Below are 17,882 nucleotides of genomic sequence, written 5' to 3'. Positions count from 1 at the left end.
GAAATAAAGCAATTACTTCAGAAGGCCTCTTTACTGCAATTTCAATAAAACATAAAATCCATTTCTTCTCAATTTAGTTAAACATAATTTAAAACCTATCACAGATGCATCTTAGGAAAAATGACTTTTTTAAGCAGTGGAGGAATGAAGACACAGCATCAATGCAAACAATACTGGCTATAATACAGATCAGGAGGAATAATTAGTAATTCCCTCTGTGGTAGATGTCAATATAGTATAAGATATCAAAGACACATTAACAGTAAAATGGATCAAGATTATTTTTTATTGCACATTTGCTTACAAATTTGCTGTGTTAGGTAGAGTTAAACTTAACTCAAGTATTAAGTTAGTTTCAGCCATATTTCCATCACCTGAATTATAGCAGTGAATTGCCTATATATTCCCCTAGAATTATGTTTCAGAAACTAGACATTAACCTTCCCAATCTGTCTCATTTATTGGAGCACAGATTTAACATTTGTTTTTTAAAAATTTAACCACTCAGAACCAAATAGCATACTGTAAAGAAAACAATGTTTATGTCTATTCATGTAACTCAGCATCAGAGAACTTCTGATTACATACTATTGTAAAGGGTCTTCGAAACTATTCAATTCTTGTATGGATAATTAAGCATTTATTTTGGAAAATTTTAATATTTTGAGAAATTGATTCTTTCTCTAATCAGGCTTTTATAAGGTCTCCCCTCCCCACCAAAAAACAACACACAATGACTCCAAATTTAAAAAAGGAACCATATCTTGGACTAAGCTTCAGAATAGTATTCACATTCTCTTTTCACCGTACTCCGTAGTTTAATGTAAAATGGGCTGTACAAATTGAAATAATATGGTATTTGAGCAGTTCACGATTTAAATAGACCTGGAACATTGATGGCCTGATCAAAAGAGACACAAGAATGAAAACAACTACTACTGCAAACACAAAATTTTGGCCATTAATGGATCAGAAGTAATGGCTGATGCTCCTACTTTAAGCTCATCAATATCATATATATTTAAAAAAAAAAAGTGACAACAGATATTTGACAAAATCTTCTAAATTATTTATCCCAAATTCTCAAATGGAAAGTTATTTTTAATGCCTTACTCTTAAATTTTATACTTCAATCAGTCATGTTTTCCTTTGCAGACTGTTCAAAAGAAATAATTCTACTTAAACTTTTGACCTAGTAAGTTTCCTCTCACACATTTTTACATAAAAAGTGACTAAAATCACAATTCTGTGGCATTTGTTTTTAATCATTTAAACATTATATACCTAAACTGCCCTAAAGAAATTAGATCCTTTCTTATTCTAGCTAGAATGATGTTATCAAATTTGTAAGACCTCTTTTCCATAGCTCTTCTTTAGAACAATCATGATTTATGAAAAATGCATTTCAACTCCACAGCAAATCAGCATCCATGCTTATTCCACATAGGTACTGCTAGTGGTCCCTGTGGTGTCCTTTCAACAATGACAAACTCATCAGGGTTGCCAAATGCCTCATAGAAAACCAATAAATCCTGTATCGCACGCTCTTCAATCTGAAAATTAGGTGAAAAAAAATTGCTTTAATCTTTTAGCAAGATTACATTAGCTTTCCAATTTCCTTTTGTGGAAGTACCACTTTCTATGAATACAATGCAGCAGAATTAAATTAGGTATCTTGCTAGTCCCTCAGCAAGTAGAAGGCTTAAGGCCTGAAGAAGAATAATCAGATACCCACCCTCCCTTAAATTTTAATCTTGAGCAGAAGGAAAAAACCCCTGAAAATAGTTGTTGGTATCCATTTATTCCAATAACTTCAGTGAGATACTTTCTGCTCTACAAGTCTTCTAACTCTTCAGGGCAACGGTGGGTCTTATCTGTTTCCAAGCCTGGCTCCCTGGTCTTTCACCTAAATCTGTGGAATTTTAATATCCCCCTAATAATTTCTCTTTTCCATAAGTTAGCCAAAGTTGGTATCTGTGGCTTACAATCTAAGAACACTTACTGATACAGAAGCACTAGATAATGCCAAGTTCATTATTGATTACTTTTACTCTAATATACATATATATTTAGAGAGAGCATGTACGAGTGTGGCAGGAGGGGGAGAAGAAGAATCTTAAGCAAGCTCCACTCCCCAGTGTGGAGCCAGAAAGGGGGCTCGAGCTTATGAGCCTGAGATCATGACCTGACCCGAAATCAAGAGTCACATGCTTAAAGGACTGAGCCACCCAGGTGCCCCTATTGATCACTTTTAAACACTAAAATGGTCTAAAGCACCACCAGTGCTTAAAAAAAAAAAAAAAAAATTACCCTTGTGACAATTTATTTGTTCTAAATTAATTATCCTGAATTCCTTCAATTAATACTATTGAGTGCCTCAGTTTAATTTTATATTAGACTTTAACATGATAAATATATGCACCTTTGTGATGAAGATAAACATAATTTTCTTAAGATGAAATGTAGTGTAATTCTTCTCTAAATTAAGACCATAAGGGCACATTACTTACCTGAATCAAAGCCAAGGGTTTTTCTCGACTTCTGATAAGAGCTGCTTCCTGCTGTAGCTCTTCTTCTACAATAGATGCAAAAGTGACTGGCGCTACCGTGGAAGGAGCAGTCAATGAAGAAGACAGCCAGGGACTGAAAGAATAGTAACAATGAGTTCTCATTCATCTTCCCAAATTTTTGCATATAAATTCTCTAAAATATACCTCAACAGTGTTACATTTTTATCCCAGTAACCTGCAATATAAAGGGAACTTGGAAACTTTTGCATTCTCTTTACAGAATGGTAAGGTAAGAAACAGAGGAAAGGAGAGCTAATATTTTATTTGGATCACTGCTAGAGAGAAAACTAGAAAACACCGAAAGGCTGGATGGAGCAGAAATTATATAACCAAACAGAAAGGTAACTCAAACTGCGGAGCAGACTGTAGTCAGAAAACCCATTCTATTCAATATACTACTCTCAATTTTTAATATTATCTTTCACTGCTAGACAATAGCTTAGCTTTGGAGGCTCCAAAGCTAATCAATTAGCCTTACTTGTGACTGTCTAGAAGTGATAAATCTGAAATATGGTTGCCTTCTGGTCCTGGGGTACCATGAGTGGAGCATCTGCAAAACAAATGCCAAAACTTGAGATTAAAACTTCTAATATTAGTAAAACTGTTTATTAATAGAAATACAGAGGAATAATTGTAAGTGCTGACTCAGGATACAACTTAACGCGTGGAGTCAGACTTACCTTTAAAATTGTAAGTAAAAAAAATCTATAGGGGCACCTGGGTGGCTCAGTCGGTTAAGCATCTGCCGTCAGCTCTGGTGATGATCTAAGGGTCCTAGGATCAAGCTCGGCATCGGGCTCACTGCTCAGTGGGGAGTCTGCTTCTCCCCCTCCCTGTGCCCCTCCCCCCATTTGTGTGTGCACGCATGTTCTTTCTCTCAAATAAAAATCTTTTTAAAAAAATCTATAGGCAGTTATAAAATCCTGTGTATAAAATACCATAGAGGAAGATCTTGCAAGAAATGGTCTATTTTTTCTAATAACATTCATATAACCACTTACTATTATCAAACATACATTAGGAAATACAGAAAACTTTGTAAATAAAGTTTTACAGTAATAGTTTATGGATAAAAGTGAAAAATTAGCACTAAGTTTCAAAATACATATAAACCAGACAATTAGCAGCTAAATTTTGTGAGCAACTAATATAGTACATAGTTTGATAAACCAGGAATTATAGCATGGAAATATAAGATATGATTTCTATGTTCTATGAACTCACAAAATGAGGAAACGATATGTGACGTATAGGAGAAAATAATTTAAGACACTATCTAACAAGGACTATAAATCAAAAAAGATTTGGTCATTAGGCCTCATGGAGACATCAGTAAAAGAGGTACAGGATGAGGGGTAGCAAGTACTCTTGTAGGGGAAAAAATTAGAGACTGGCCTAATTGTGGAATTTGACAGCTAGAAAGATACCTAGAGATTGTCTGGATTAATGAAATGCCCTCTTTCAGGAATGAGCAATCTTAGCCCTAGGCAGGTCGAACAGAAGTCAGAGAATGAACAAACAGGGTCTAAATATTGACTTCCTGATTCATTCATGGATCATTTGTAGAGTTAGTAGGTATGTGTAGCACCATGGTGCTGAGAACCAGGCTGATTAAAACTCTATCCCTTCAGGAGGGAAAACGGAAGGGGGAAAATCAGAGAGGGAGATGAACCATGAGAGACTATGGACTCTGGGAAACAAACAGGGTTTCAGAGGGGAGGAGGGTAGGGGGATGGGGTAGCCGGGTGATGGGTATTGAGGAAGGCACGTGTTGTGAATGAGCACTGGGTATTATAAGCAAGTAATGAATCACTGAATGCTACATCAAAAACACTGGCTAACTGAACATTAAAAACAAAAAAATTCAGTCCCTTCCCCACTAAAAACTCTGAGAGATTTAAAAATCTATTTATAAACAATGATAAAACAATGTGAGATAAAACAATTGATACTTGTACCACTTTGCACAAAGTGGTATGGATTCACAGGAGAAATTGACATGAGGGTACATGCTGTTGGCTTCACTGAAGAAATGACATTAAAGCTGAGGAGAGTGGCACGAAATAGGGTTTCTGGTTGTACTAATATATGGAATGGTTAAAGACTTTGGTGGCTTAAGTAAAGATAGGCTGTTCTTTTCAATAAATAGAATGATAGGATTAAGAGTTTGGAAGAGATTAAAAGTGAAACAAAGTTAAAATGAACCAGTAGGGCCAGAGTACAAAATGCACTGAAAGCTAAAACATTTAGAACTGATGTATGGGCAAATAAATTTACTGGCAGTATTTTTATATATATTATCTCATTTAATATTTACAATACTCTATAAAGAAAGCATGTATTATCTCCATTACAGTGATTAGGAAATTTAGACTCAAAGAATACTATATATAATTGCCTGACTCTCAAGTTGGGAAGTAGCAGAAACAGAACCCAAAGCAGGTCTTTTTCACTCAGAGTACAGTATGTTTTCCATTATCACAAACCTGCCTTTGTTTTTATTATTCCCCTTAGTTTACAATACATTCCACTACAAATGTCTTATTCTGTAAGGACTGGCTCAAATATCACCTTCTCTCTGCTCCTCTAGCACTTCAACTACTATAGCTTCCCACACTGTGTTGTTATTGTTTACACATCTGTCTTAACTGCCAGACTAGGCTCTCAAGGTACAGCACTGTGCCTCATTCATGTGTCCAATACAACACCTGGAACACAGCTGTTTGTAAAAACTGAATTAAAGAATAAATAACAGAATCAGAAAGCCAAAGGATTTTAAGTATGAGATAAAAGCAGATTTTTTTTTTAAGTTCCTTATTCCTTTGAATTACTGATAACTTTATTCTTCTAGATGTTAGGTCCTGAATGAAGTGAAGGTAGGTATAGTTATAAGTTCTCAGTTTTAAGTTCCAGGACTTGAAATCTACTAGATGCTTGACCTATGACGTCCAAATTAAGAGAAGTCTCCAGGATGAAGTAGAAGACTTCTAGCCAGGAGAAAAATGAAGCTAAGAAGATGAACTAGAAAGCTACTAGAATAAATGTTACAAGATGACGAAAGAAGGAAAGGAGAGACAGAAAAAAGGAAAGGAGAGAGAGAGTGAGAAAGGAAAATGAAAGGAAGGAAAGAAGGAAAGGGAAGGAAGGAAGAGAGAGAAAGAGAGAGAGAGAGAAAAGAGAAGATCCAAAAGTCAGCCCAAGGCTAGAAATCAGAGGCTTTCTAGGGCACTAAAGCATAACATGGAATAAACACAAATGACTTGAGTGGTGTTCAAAAATCCCTCTGGTGTCTGGGATTGGCCAAAAGTGTTTGACACACTTTCAAAGAAATGGAAAAATATTGTAGAATCAATTATTTAATTAAGCAGCAGCAGCTACAAGCTGTTTGTGAAAATAGTACAGTACTGGCTAAAACAAACTGAGTATCAGGACTAAAGTATCTTATATAGGCCTTGTTAAATCAAAAGTTAAGCAATCAGAGCTTAAGTATAACAACTTACCTGGATAACATTTTATAATTTATAAAGTACTTCCAATATATATTATCAGATATAAACCTCATCATAAACTTGCATGATAGACATTATTGTTCTTATTTCATATGTCATGAATCTGGTTCAGAAAGGTTCACAGAGGGGCTACTGTGTTAGACTGAAACTCAAATCGGTTTTGTAAGATTGTAATCCCAGAAGAACTTCCACTAATGATTCTTCAGTGGATAATCTCATTAATTATAAATTTATCCAAACCACCAAAAGTCCATGAAAATTTCAACTCAGAATGAAGCAAAACTGTTAAATTTGATTAAACAAATATCAAGGGGCGCCTGGGTGGCTCAGTCGTTAAGCGGCTGCCTTCGGCTCAGGGCGTGATCCCGGCGTTCTGGGATCAAGCCCCACATCAGGCTCCTCTAATGGGAGCCTGCTTCTTTCTCTCCCACTCCCCCTGCTTGTGTTCCCTCTCTCGCTGGCTGTCTCTCTCTCTGTCAAAAAAAAAAAAAAAAAAATCTTAAAAAAAAAATCAAAAACACGCTAAGCTTTCAGATAATGAATGCAGCATTTTTAAGCTGTAGGTATTTGCAACACAGAAACAGACATCTCAATAGACGATCTGTACAAAATTTTGCCTTCTGAAAATAAAAGCAACATTAAAAGGATGGCTAAAATAAAATATTTTTTCAGGGATTTTTGTTCAAACTGAACGTTAATCTTACCAAATTTAGACTTTGAGAATAACTAAATTACTTCTTACTCATATTGTTGACTTTTAATTTTTTTGAGTTCTGTATTAGCTTAATTACAAAGATTTTTATATAAGTTTAGAGCTGATATAATAATTTTCGTCTTACAAGTAATTTTCCTTACCGATAAGAAACACAAGATCAGTTTCTGCCCAGAATTACATAAAGGGGTATTTAAGTGGAAGGAGATGAAAGAAAACACAAGAAAAAATGAAAAAGAACACGTAAGTAACAATAAACACATAAATTCCACAAATCCCTCTTTTCTGCATTTTAACATCCCCAAATAACATTGCCATTCCTGGATTTCCCTAGCCTTGGGGAGAAAAAAAATCACATTTTCTACAATTAAAACAAGAATATATGATTTGAGGAATTTCCTAAGATGAACTCCATTACACATGCCACACAAATTCCCTGAAGGACCATAGCATTTGTCTTCCAGCTGTAATTCTCACTATTACCTGTATAATACTGTATAATATTACACTATTACCTGTATAAAATAAACTGTATAATGTATACTATTAGACACTCCTTTACAATTTCCAAACCAGTATAACAGCAGAAGCCACTTTGCCCAATTAAGAGCCTTGATGTTATAGCACACTCTAGTGATCAACTATGAAACCACAGATCTTCAATATTTTATGACAGACTTCTCCAAAGAAAATAAGAAAATTTCAATCTACAGTGTTAATATTTAAAATACAAAAATATTACGAAAATGAACTTCATGTTCATACCTTACAATTTACACACCTAAAGCATACAATATTACTTACTCATTAGAAACAAAGGTTACCTGAAACAGCTACAATTTTATCTCATTTATTCGTCTTGTTCTCACTGAGCACCTACTACATGCTAGAAAATATTCTAAGCATTGGTAATTCAGTGAGAAGCAGAGATCAATCTCTCACTGAGACAACTTTCCTCTCCTATGCTTTCATTGAACATATAGGTAGCTACACAGACATTAAAATACTTGCAGCTGAAAACACTAAACAAAGAATCACACTAATAACTGTGAAAAATACGATGAGTGCAAAGTGCTATGGGAGCATATCATAGAAAACTGACCCAGTAAGGGAAATCTGACTTCTCCAGAGAATATGACTGAATAGAGACTGAAAGAAGAATCAGAGTCAACTAGTCAAAGGGTAGGTAAGTGGCAAGAAGTAAACGGCATTTGAGAAACTGAGAGGAAGAACAAGATAATGAGAATCCAGAGATGTTAAAAGAGAAAGATAAGAGATTGGAAGAAAACAGACTATGTAGGCATAGTACCCTCTAGGTCTATCCATGTTCTCACAAATGGCAAGATCGAATTTTTCTTTATGACTAAGTAATATTCCATTACACACACACACACACACACACACACACACACACACACACACACAATCTTCTTTATCCATTAATCTATTGATGGATACTTATGTTGCTTCCGTATCTTGGCTATCGGGAAAAAAATGATGCAATAAATATAGGGGTGCATATATCTTTTTTAATTCATGTTTTTTCTTTGGGTAAATCAGGAAGAAAATATCAGGAAGAATTCTGGAAGAAAAATCAGGAAGAATGAGCTGTTTTGTGTTTTTGTTTGATTTTGATTTTATGAAAGGGGTTTGAGGAAAACACTGTTCGGTTTTAGGCAAGGTATTTCTGAACATTCAAGTAGGATGGAGATACCAAGAAGACAGCTGAGTAAGTCTGAAGCTCAGAAGATAGTTGTGGGCAGGCAATATTTGAGTCTTTAGTGTATAGCTGATAACTGAAAATAGAAGCTCATGAAATGGTGTAGAAATAATATAAAGTAAAATGAGAAGATGACCTGTAATTGAACTTCAAGTAGAATGAGTCATATAAAAAGTTCATGGTTTTGGCAATATGGAGGTCACTGCTGAACTTAGCCTGAACTGTTTCAGTTTAGTAATGGGACTGGAAGCCAGACTGGATTAAGAAGTGATTGGGAGCTGACAGCTCTTTTGAGAAATTTGGCTGTGAAGGGATTAGGGGATTGGTAATGATAAGACAACTGTTAGAAGAAAGTGTGGGGGATGACTGAGGGATTCATTACCTCACCCACACCACATGAGAGAGATCTAAGCATATACAAAACCAGATGGGAGGTATCCACCTAAAAGGATAAGGCTGAATATCCACAAGAAAAGAGAGGGATAATTAATAGCTTAAGGCTTTTAAAGTGGAAAGGAGTAAAGATACCAGCACAGATATAAATATTAACCAGAGATAGGAAAAATAACTCTTCCAGTGCAAAACAAGAAAGGAAAAATAATGAAAAAAAATAGAGGCAGATTTATGTGTTTCACAGTAAGAAAATAAGGAAGTTACATGTCTATTTAAAAGCCTGGTCTAGATCACTCATCACACAACTTGCAAAAACCAGTGGTATTCTTCTGTTTCTCTTATATCAATAAAAAGACTACACTATATTCAATTTTTAAAAATATTGTGATAGACGCAGGATCATTACAAGTATAACAACCAATTTTTTAAAAAATTTCTAAAAAACTTTGGAATAAAAAAACGTATTGAGATGTACAAATAATGACTTTTTAAAATATGTTTAGAATTATGTACATAATAGACACATTTATGAAATAAATACATAAATGCATGTGTATGCATACAGTGGCGCTCAAATGTAGTTGAAAATAAACATTTTTACTGTGAGAATTTAACAACACTTAAAAGCCTACCTGTCACTTAGGAATGGAATAAAATGCCCTTCCCTCAACATCTTTAAGAATACAACTTACAAAATACTGAATAGTTTTACATTGTTTAGGTTCAGTCATTTTCAGTGTATCCTAAAATGTTCACCAAACTTTGTTAGTACTTTTTTTCTGAAATACATTTTGAAACTAATTTAAAAAAAATACATTCAAATACTTTTAATACATTGAAGATCACTGCCATGTTAACTTCTATTGTCAGGTTAATTCATTTTTATATCAATTCAAGAAGAAAATTTCTTCTGCCATCTCTGTTTAAATGATGTATGATCTTAGAGAATCTTAAACATGTGTAACTATTTCCGTCAGAATTTTCTTAATATTAGGCAATTAAATGTTGAGACTAGATATAATTTTTCAATATGTTTTATATACTTAATTGTGTAAGGTTTCTCTTCTCTTCTGGACTGTGTGTTCTCTATGGGCTGGGGCTATGTTAATTTTATCACTGTAACTCTAAATATTTGTCAATTTTAAGACGACAAATGTCTTACATCCAATTCTGTATTTATGACCCTAACAAACCAGCCTTAATATTCTCACTTTTTCATAAGTAAGCATATAAAAAGTTTATCTATTTTATATGTTAGAGTTACATTTAAGATTTTTATAGTGTTCCAGTAATAAAAGTTTTCACAATAGGGACAGAGGCCAAATGATTTCTTCAGATTCTTTCTGATCTCTAATTTTCCATATTGTAAGTAAATGGCTCAAGATCTTTGGTCCCAAATGTACATTATAAGGCAGCCAGTCACAATATCAACAACAAAAATATTTAAAGAGTTCAATTAAACCAGTAATTTCCAAAGTTGTTAGAAGACTTTGACAGTTCCTCCAAGTTGCTTACAGGGCAGATATGATGAGGTTAAACTATAGTATGGCTCCCAGACCCCTCTTCTTGATTCAATCAGAGAAATTTATATTATTCTGCTTGATAATATTGGAATTAGACCTAAGATTTCACATTAAAAACAGTTTAAGGGGAAAAGGTTTAACAAAGTGTTAAAAAAGCTTTACCATTATGTAAAACAACATTAATCTGGTCACAGCTGACATTTTTAATTACATTTTTGTTTTGTCTAAAATACTTTAGGGATTAATATTTCTTTGGGAGACGTCATATTAGCAGAAATAAGAAAAAAAAAATTCCATTTAGTCAACCAACTTGAAACACAGTTCTTTCTTCCAACACTGGGCTATCTAATGCTCCAAGAATGTTCCTTTTTGTACAATGATTAAGATAATTTACATACCATGGCAGGAAAGCTATTTTTATTAGAAAATTGCTTTTAAATTATGTTTAGATTTTCATGTTCCATGTAGGTATTTAAAATATGAAACATCTTTTAAAATACATTGAATTTTAAAAACTAGTATCAAAAACAGCTAGAGAAAAAACTGGAAACACCCGAAGGTCCAGCAACAGATGCAGATATATGGGTTGCTTTGTAACAATGAAATACTACTCAGCAATAAAATAGAATGAACGATACACATAGCAACTTAGATAAATCAAAACCTATATACTGAGTAAAAGAGAATTTTTAAAAGTACAGACTAAATGATCCTATAAGTATAAAACTAGAATATACAACATAGCCTCTACTGACATAAGAGGATTTGCATAAAGAGCAAAATGGGGAAGGGAGGAAGAGATTAATTACCAAGGGGCATGAGGAAACCTCTGAGAATGATGGCTATAGTCACTGTCTTGAATGTAGCTGGTAATGGTTTCACAGGTGCATACATATGCCAAAACATCAAGCTGTATACTTTAGATATATACAATTTACTATAAGGCAGTTATACCAAAATAAAGCTTCAAAAAAAGTAGATATGTTAATTTTGAATGTAAAAGAATGTGTAAAACTCTGCCTGATAAATTTTTAAAGATTGTATCAGAATGTAAAACCACCACAGAATTTTTTAAGGTAAAAAATCTTTAACTTATTACCTTGCAATTTTCGGAGCCTGGGAATTTTCTATTCCTTTAAAACAAACTTTTTTGACATGATCTCCTGAACTATGGCCAGTAACAGATTTTTTTTCTTCTAAGAAATCCCGGAATGACTTGGATGAAACCGAATACAGAGAAGAAGATGCCCTGCAAAAGACAACAGAGATCATGTTAAAACATCCATTTTTTAAAAGGTCATTGCTAGAAATCACAAGGAAGAAAGGGAGAGAATGTATACAAAAATTTTACAGTGATGATATATAATTAGTTTTTAATGTGATGTTGGATTCCTGCTGTCAGTTGTGAACTAATCAAAATGATATGATAAAAAACAATGGAGACCAACACTGAAGATAACCCAGATGTTGAAATTAGTAATGATATTAAAAACAAGTGTTATAACTATGCCTCCGGCAACAATAAAAAATGCTCAGAACAAACTGAAGAATAAGCTCAGGGAAAAGAAACTATGAAAAAGAATAAAATAGAAATTCAAGAACTTTTAATACAATATTTAAAAAACAAAATTCACTGGATGGAATTCACAGCCAGTTGGAAAAGAATCGGTAAAATGAAGATAAATTAACAAATTTTTAAATCTGAACAGAGGGAAGAAAAGATAGAAAAAAAATTCCACCATGGGGACTTATCAGATAATATCAAAAGGTCTACCATAAGCGTAAGTGGGAGCACCAGAAGGAGAGGTTAGAAATATGGCAGACAAAAATATTTAAAGAGACAAAAATATTTAAAGAAATTTCAAAAGCCAAGCATTCCCCAAATCTGGTGGAAGGTATAAATTTAAAGATTCAAGAACTTTAGCAAACCCCAAAGAAGATCAATCTAAAGAAAACCATACTTAGGCACATAATAAGCAAGCTGCTAAAAAGCAAAAATCAAAAGAAAATCTTGAAAGCATCTTGAAAAAAATACAACACAGTATGAAAACACTTAGCTTATTAGAAACAAGGAAAGCCGAAAGACAGTGGAACATCTTTAATGTGACAAAAGGTAGAGAAAAAAGCTATCAATCCAATATTCTAGATCCATATGAGAAACTTGGACAAGGATCCTCTCCAAGCCAGGATCAGAAATGATTACAGTCCTCGCTGAACCTGGATTACAGCAGTGTGGGAGACTTGAGCCAGGGGCACCCATAAGAAATAACTCAGTGAAGCATGACCTAAAGGAACTATGAGACAACATACATTGATTGTTTTAAGCCATTGTTTAGGGATAATCTGTTACAAAGTAACAGATAACTAATATAAGATACCACTGGAATTAAAAAGATAAAGATTATAAGAAACTTTATGTAAATAAATTTGACAACTTAGATAAAATGGACAAATATCTTGAAAAAACAATATTAGGGGTGCCTGGGTGGCTCGGCTGGTTAAGCATCTGACTTCGGCTCAGGGCATGATCTCTGGGGGTTGTAGGATCAAGCCCTGTGCTGGGTGGGGAGTCTGCCCTCTGCTGCTCCTCCTCCTCAGGCACTCCCTCTCTGAAATAAATAAATCTTTAAAAAAATATTTATCAAAGATAACAAAAATATGAAATAAAAAAATATATGGATCTATCTCTATTTCAAAAATTTAATTAATCCCACCAGTTTTTTTAATTGTAGAAGTTGACAAATTGATTCTAAAATTTATATGGGAATACAAAAAACCTAAATTAGCCAAAGTATTCTTAAAGAAATACAAAGTTGGAAGAAGATAAAACAAGTAAGAGTAATCAAGACAGAGTGGTACTGATATAAGGATTAACAAACAGATCAGTGGAAAAGAATAGCTCAAACACAGATCCTCACATATACAGTCATTTTAATTTCAATAATTAAATTCCCAAAACAATTCAGTGGTAAAAGTATTTTATCTATAATAAACAAATGGTTTATAGAAGGAAAAAAACCTTTACCTTTATCTCACACCATATCCCAAAATTAATTCAAGGTGGATCACAGACCTAATGTAAAAGCTAAATATCCTAAAGAAAACAAAACACTATCTTCATAGCTTGGTGGTAGGCAAAGGTTTCTAGGACTTATATAGGAATAATCATCAAATAATGAAATGGCGAATTAGACTTAACCAAAATTAAAACTTCTGATCAAAAGACATTGTTCAGAAAAGAAAAAAAAAAAAAGAAAGAAAGAAAGAAAACAAAATATCTGCAAAACACCTATATGACAAATGACTTGTATCCAGACTGTAAAAAGAACTCCTAGAAGGGTGGCCTGGGTGGCTCAGTCAGTTAAGCATCTGCCTCTGGCTCAGGTCATGGTCCCACGGTCCTAGGATTGATCCCCATATTGGGCTCCCAGCTCAGTGGGGAGATTGCTTATTCCTCTCCACCCTGCTTATTCTATCTCTCTTACTCTGTCTCTTTCTCTCTCTCAAATAAAGAAATAGAAATTTTTTTAAAGAACTTCTAGAACTCAAAACTAAAAAACACAAGTAATAAAAGACTAGGCAATTTCAGGAGTTAAGATGGCGGAGGAGTAGGAGACACCGTTTTCAGCCGGTCCCCCGAGTCGAGCTGGATAGGTACCAGACCAGCCTAAACAACCAGGGAACCAGCCTGAGACGCAGGAAGACGCATCTGGATCTCTACAAATGAACATCTCCAGCGCTGAGTATTGAGGTACGAAGCGGGGAGCCATGAAACTGTGCACAGATATCGGAAGAAAAACGGAAGGGGGAGGGAGCCGCCGCGTTCGGGCGCTGGGAAGCGGTAGCCACTTGCATGGGAGAGCGGGCGGGGCTCGCGGACGGCACCCGCAAAACAGCAGACTGAGACCGTGAGCCGGGTGCGCGCGCCACCAGGCATCTCGCGGAACACCGGAATCCCGGTGCGCTCACTGGATCCAGACTGAGACCGGGAGCTCCGGGAGCGGGAGCGGGGCGGCTGGCGGCTGGCGGCATTAGAAACACAAAGGTCAGAGACGCACCGGCCCTGGAAGTGAGGGCTGGGACGCTGGGTGTGGAGCGCACATCCCGGGACGCTGCAGGGTTGAGCAGCACCAACAGAAACAGAGTTAAAGTGGCCAGAACATCAGTGGAGAACGGGCCGCAATCCCTCTGTTCTGTGACAGAGGCTGAGATTCGGCCGCTGCTGCTCTGACTCTCAGAAGAGGCACAGCAAACCGCCAGGGAAAGCCGCCAGAGAACAAAAGCCTGGAAATACCGGCTCAGGGAGTGCCCATCCCCATCCCCCCTCGCAGGGGACACGGAGACTCTACCCAAACAGGGTTGCCTGAGTATCGGCACGGCAGGTCCTCCCCCAGAAGGCAGGCTGAAAAATCAAGAAGCCCACAGCCCGAGGCGCCTGGGTGGTGCAGTCATTGAACGCCTGCCTTCGGCTTAGGGCGTGATCCCGGCGTTCCGGAAAGGAGTCCCTCATCGGGCTCCTCTGCTGGGAGCCTGCTTCTTCCTCTCCCACTCCCCTGCTTCTGTTCCCTCTCTCGCTGGTTGGCTGCCACATAAATAAATAAATAAAATCTTTAAAGAAGAAGCCCACATCCCTAAGATCCCTATAAAACAAGGGGCACAGCCTGGGACTCAGTCAATAATTTGGGCTCTGGACAACCCCGCAACCTCTCATCAGAATGACAAAAAGGAGAAGCCCCCCCCAGCAAAGAAAAGACAGTGAGTCTGTGGCCTCTGCCACAGAAATAATGGATATGGATGTAACCAAATTATCAGAAATGGAATTCAGAGTAACGATGGTCAAAATGATGAGTAGAATTGAAAAAACTATTAACGAAAAGGTTACTGAGAATATAGAATCCCTAAGGACAGAAATGAGAGCGAATCTGACAGAAATTAAAAATTCTATGAGCCAAATGCAGGCAAAACTAGAGGCTCTGACGGCCAGGGTCGCAGAAGCAGAGGAACGGGTTAGTGAATTGGAGGATGGGTTAATAGAGGAAAAAATGAAAATAGAAGATGGTCTTAAAAAAATCCACGCCCACGAATGTAGGTTACGGGAGATTACTGACTCAATGAAACGATCCAATGTTAGAATCATCGGCATCCCCGAGGGGGTGGAGAAAAACAGAGGTCTAGAAGAGATATTTGAACAAATTGTAGCTGAAAACTTCCCTAATCTAGCAAGGGAAACAAACATTCGTGTCCAAGAGGCAGAGAGGACCCCTCCCAAGCTCAACCACGACAAACCTACGCCACGTCACGTCATAGTGTATTTCGCAAATATTAGATGCAAGGATACAGTATTGAAAGCGGCCAGGGCAAAGAAATTTCTCACGTACCAAGGCAAAAGCATCAGAATTACGTCAGACCTGTCTACACAGACCTGGATTGAGAGAAGGGTTGGGGGAGCATATTTAAAGCTCTTTCAGAGAAAAACATGCAGCCAAGGATCCTTTATCCAGCAAGGCTGTCATTCAGAATTGATGGAGAAATAAAGACATTTCAGAATCGCCAGTCACTAACCAATTTTGTAACCACGAAACCAGCCCTACAGGAGATATTATGGGGGGTTCTATAAAAGTAAAAAGGCCCCAAAAGTGATACAGAACAGAAAGTCACAGCCAATACAAACAAAGACTTTACTGGCAACATGGCAACATTAAAATCATATCTCTCAGTAATCAGTCTTAATGTAAATGGTTTGAACCATCCCATAAAACGTCACAGGGTTGCAGATTGGATAAAAAGAAATGACCCATCCATTTGCTGTCTACAAGAGACTCATTTCAAACCCAAAGATGCATTCAGACTGAGAGTAAGGGGATGGAGTACCATCTTTCACACAAATGGACCTCAAAAGAAAGCTGGGGTAGCAATTCTCATATCAGATAAATTGGATTTTAAACTACAGACTATAGTTAGAGACGCAGAAGGGCACTATATTATTCTTAAGGGAAGTATTCAACAAGTGGATATGACAATTATAAATATATATGCCCCCAACATGGGAGCAGCAAGATACACAAGCCAACTCTTAACCAGAATAAAGAGACATATAAATAAAAATACATTAATAGTAGGGGACCTCAACACTCCACTATCAGAAATAGAACACCCTGGCAAAAACTAAGCAAAGAATCAAAGGCTTTGAATGCCATACTCAACGAGTTGGACCTCATAGATATATATAGAACACTATACCCCAGAACCAAAGAATACTCATTCTATTCTAATGCCCATGGAACATTCTCAAGAATAGACCATGTTCTGGGACACAAAACAGGTCTCAACCGATACCAAAAGATTGAAATTATCCCCTGCATATTCTCAGACCACAATGCTCTGAAATTGGAACTCAACCACAAGGAAAAATTTGGAAGAAACTCAAACACTTGGAGACTAAGAACCATCCTGCTCAGGAATGACTCGATAAACCAGGAAATCAAAAATCAAATTAAACAATTTATGGAGACCAATGAGAATGAAAATACAACAGTCCAAAACCTATGGGATACTGCAAAGGCAGTCCTAAGGGGGAAATACATAGCCATCCAAGCCTCACTCAAAAGAATAGAAAAATCTAAAATGCAGTTTTTATATTCTCACCTCAAGAAGCTGGAACAGCAACAGAGGGACAGGCCTAATCCACGCACGAGGAAGCAGTTGACCAAAATTAGAGCTGAAATCAATCAAGCAGAAACCAGAAGTACAGTAGAGCAGATCAACAGGACTAGAAGCTGGTTCTTTGAGAGAATCAATAAAATTGACAGACCACTGGCAAGACTTATCCAAAAGAAAAGAGAAAGGACCCAGATTATTAAAATTATGAATGAAAAAGGAGAGGTCACGACGAACACCATTGAAATTGGAAGGATTATTAGAAATTTTTATCAACAGCTATATGCCAATAAACTAAGCAATCTGGAAGAGATGGAATCCTTCCTGGAAACCTATAAACTACCAAGATTGAAACCGGAAGAAATTGATTCCTTAAACAGGCCAATTAATTATGAAGAGATTGAATCAGTGATAAACAACCTTCCAAATAACAAAACTCCAGGCCCGGACGGTTTTCCTGGGGAATTCTACCAAACATTCAAAGAAGAAATAATACCTATTCTCCTAAAGCTATTTCAAAAAATAGAAACAGAAGGAAAGCTACCAAACTCATTCTATGAGGCCAATATTACCTTGATCCCCAAACCAGGCAAAGACCCCCTCAAAAAGGAGAATTACAGACCGATTTCCCTAATGAATATGGACGCCAAAATCCTCAACAAGATACTTGCTAATAGAATCCAACAGTACATTAAAAGGATTATCCATCATGACCAAGTGGGATTCATACCTGGGATGCAAGCGTGGTTCAACATTCACAAATCAATCAGCGTGATACATCATATCAACAAGAAAAGA

At 36.3% G+C, this 17,882-nt stretch overlaps 1 protein-coding gene across 8 annotated transcripts in view; it reads right to left on the bottom strand.

Moving 5' to 3' along the window:
• Positions 1-268: 268 nt before the first annotated feature.
• Positions 269-17,882, bottom strand: part of IBTK (inhibitor of Bruton tyrosine kinase) — a 95,186-nt gene continuing 77,572 nt past the window's right edge. For 7 of the 8 annotated variants that reach the window (XM_045804293.2, XM_045804258.2, XM_045804300.2 and 4 more), the window contains 4 exons: positions 11,527-11,676; positions 3,049-3,120; positions 2,511-2,643; positions 269-1,553 (listed from right to left, as the gene is read on the bottom strand). In XM_045804293.2, the coding sequence (XP_045660249.1) occupies positions 1,422-1,553; positions 2,511-2,643; positions 3,049-3,120; positions 11,527-11,676 (487 nt within the window). In that variant the 3' untranslated portion in view covers positions 269-1,421. The remainder of the gene's footprint in view (positions 1,554-2,510; positions 2,644-3,048; positions 3,121-11,526; positions 11,677-17,882) is intronic. The other variant, XM_087856922.1, reaches the window with a different exon arrangement.

Source organism: Ursus americanus, chromosome 29 (genome assembly GCF_024610735.1).
Source record: "Ursus americanus isolate L20-20 chromosome 29, mUrsAme1.1.p, whole genome shotgun sequence".
Lineage (NCBI taxonomy): Eukaryota > Metazoa > Chordata > Mammalia > Carnivora > Ursidae > Ursus > Ursus americanus.
This window is presented reverse-complemented; position numbering and strand designations above follow the sequence as displayed.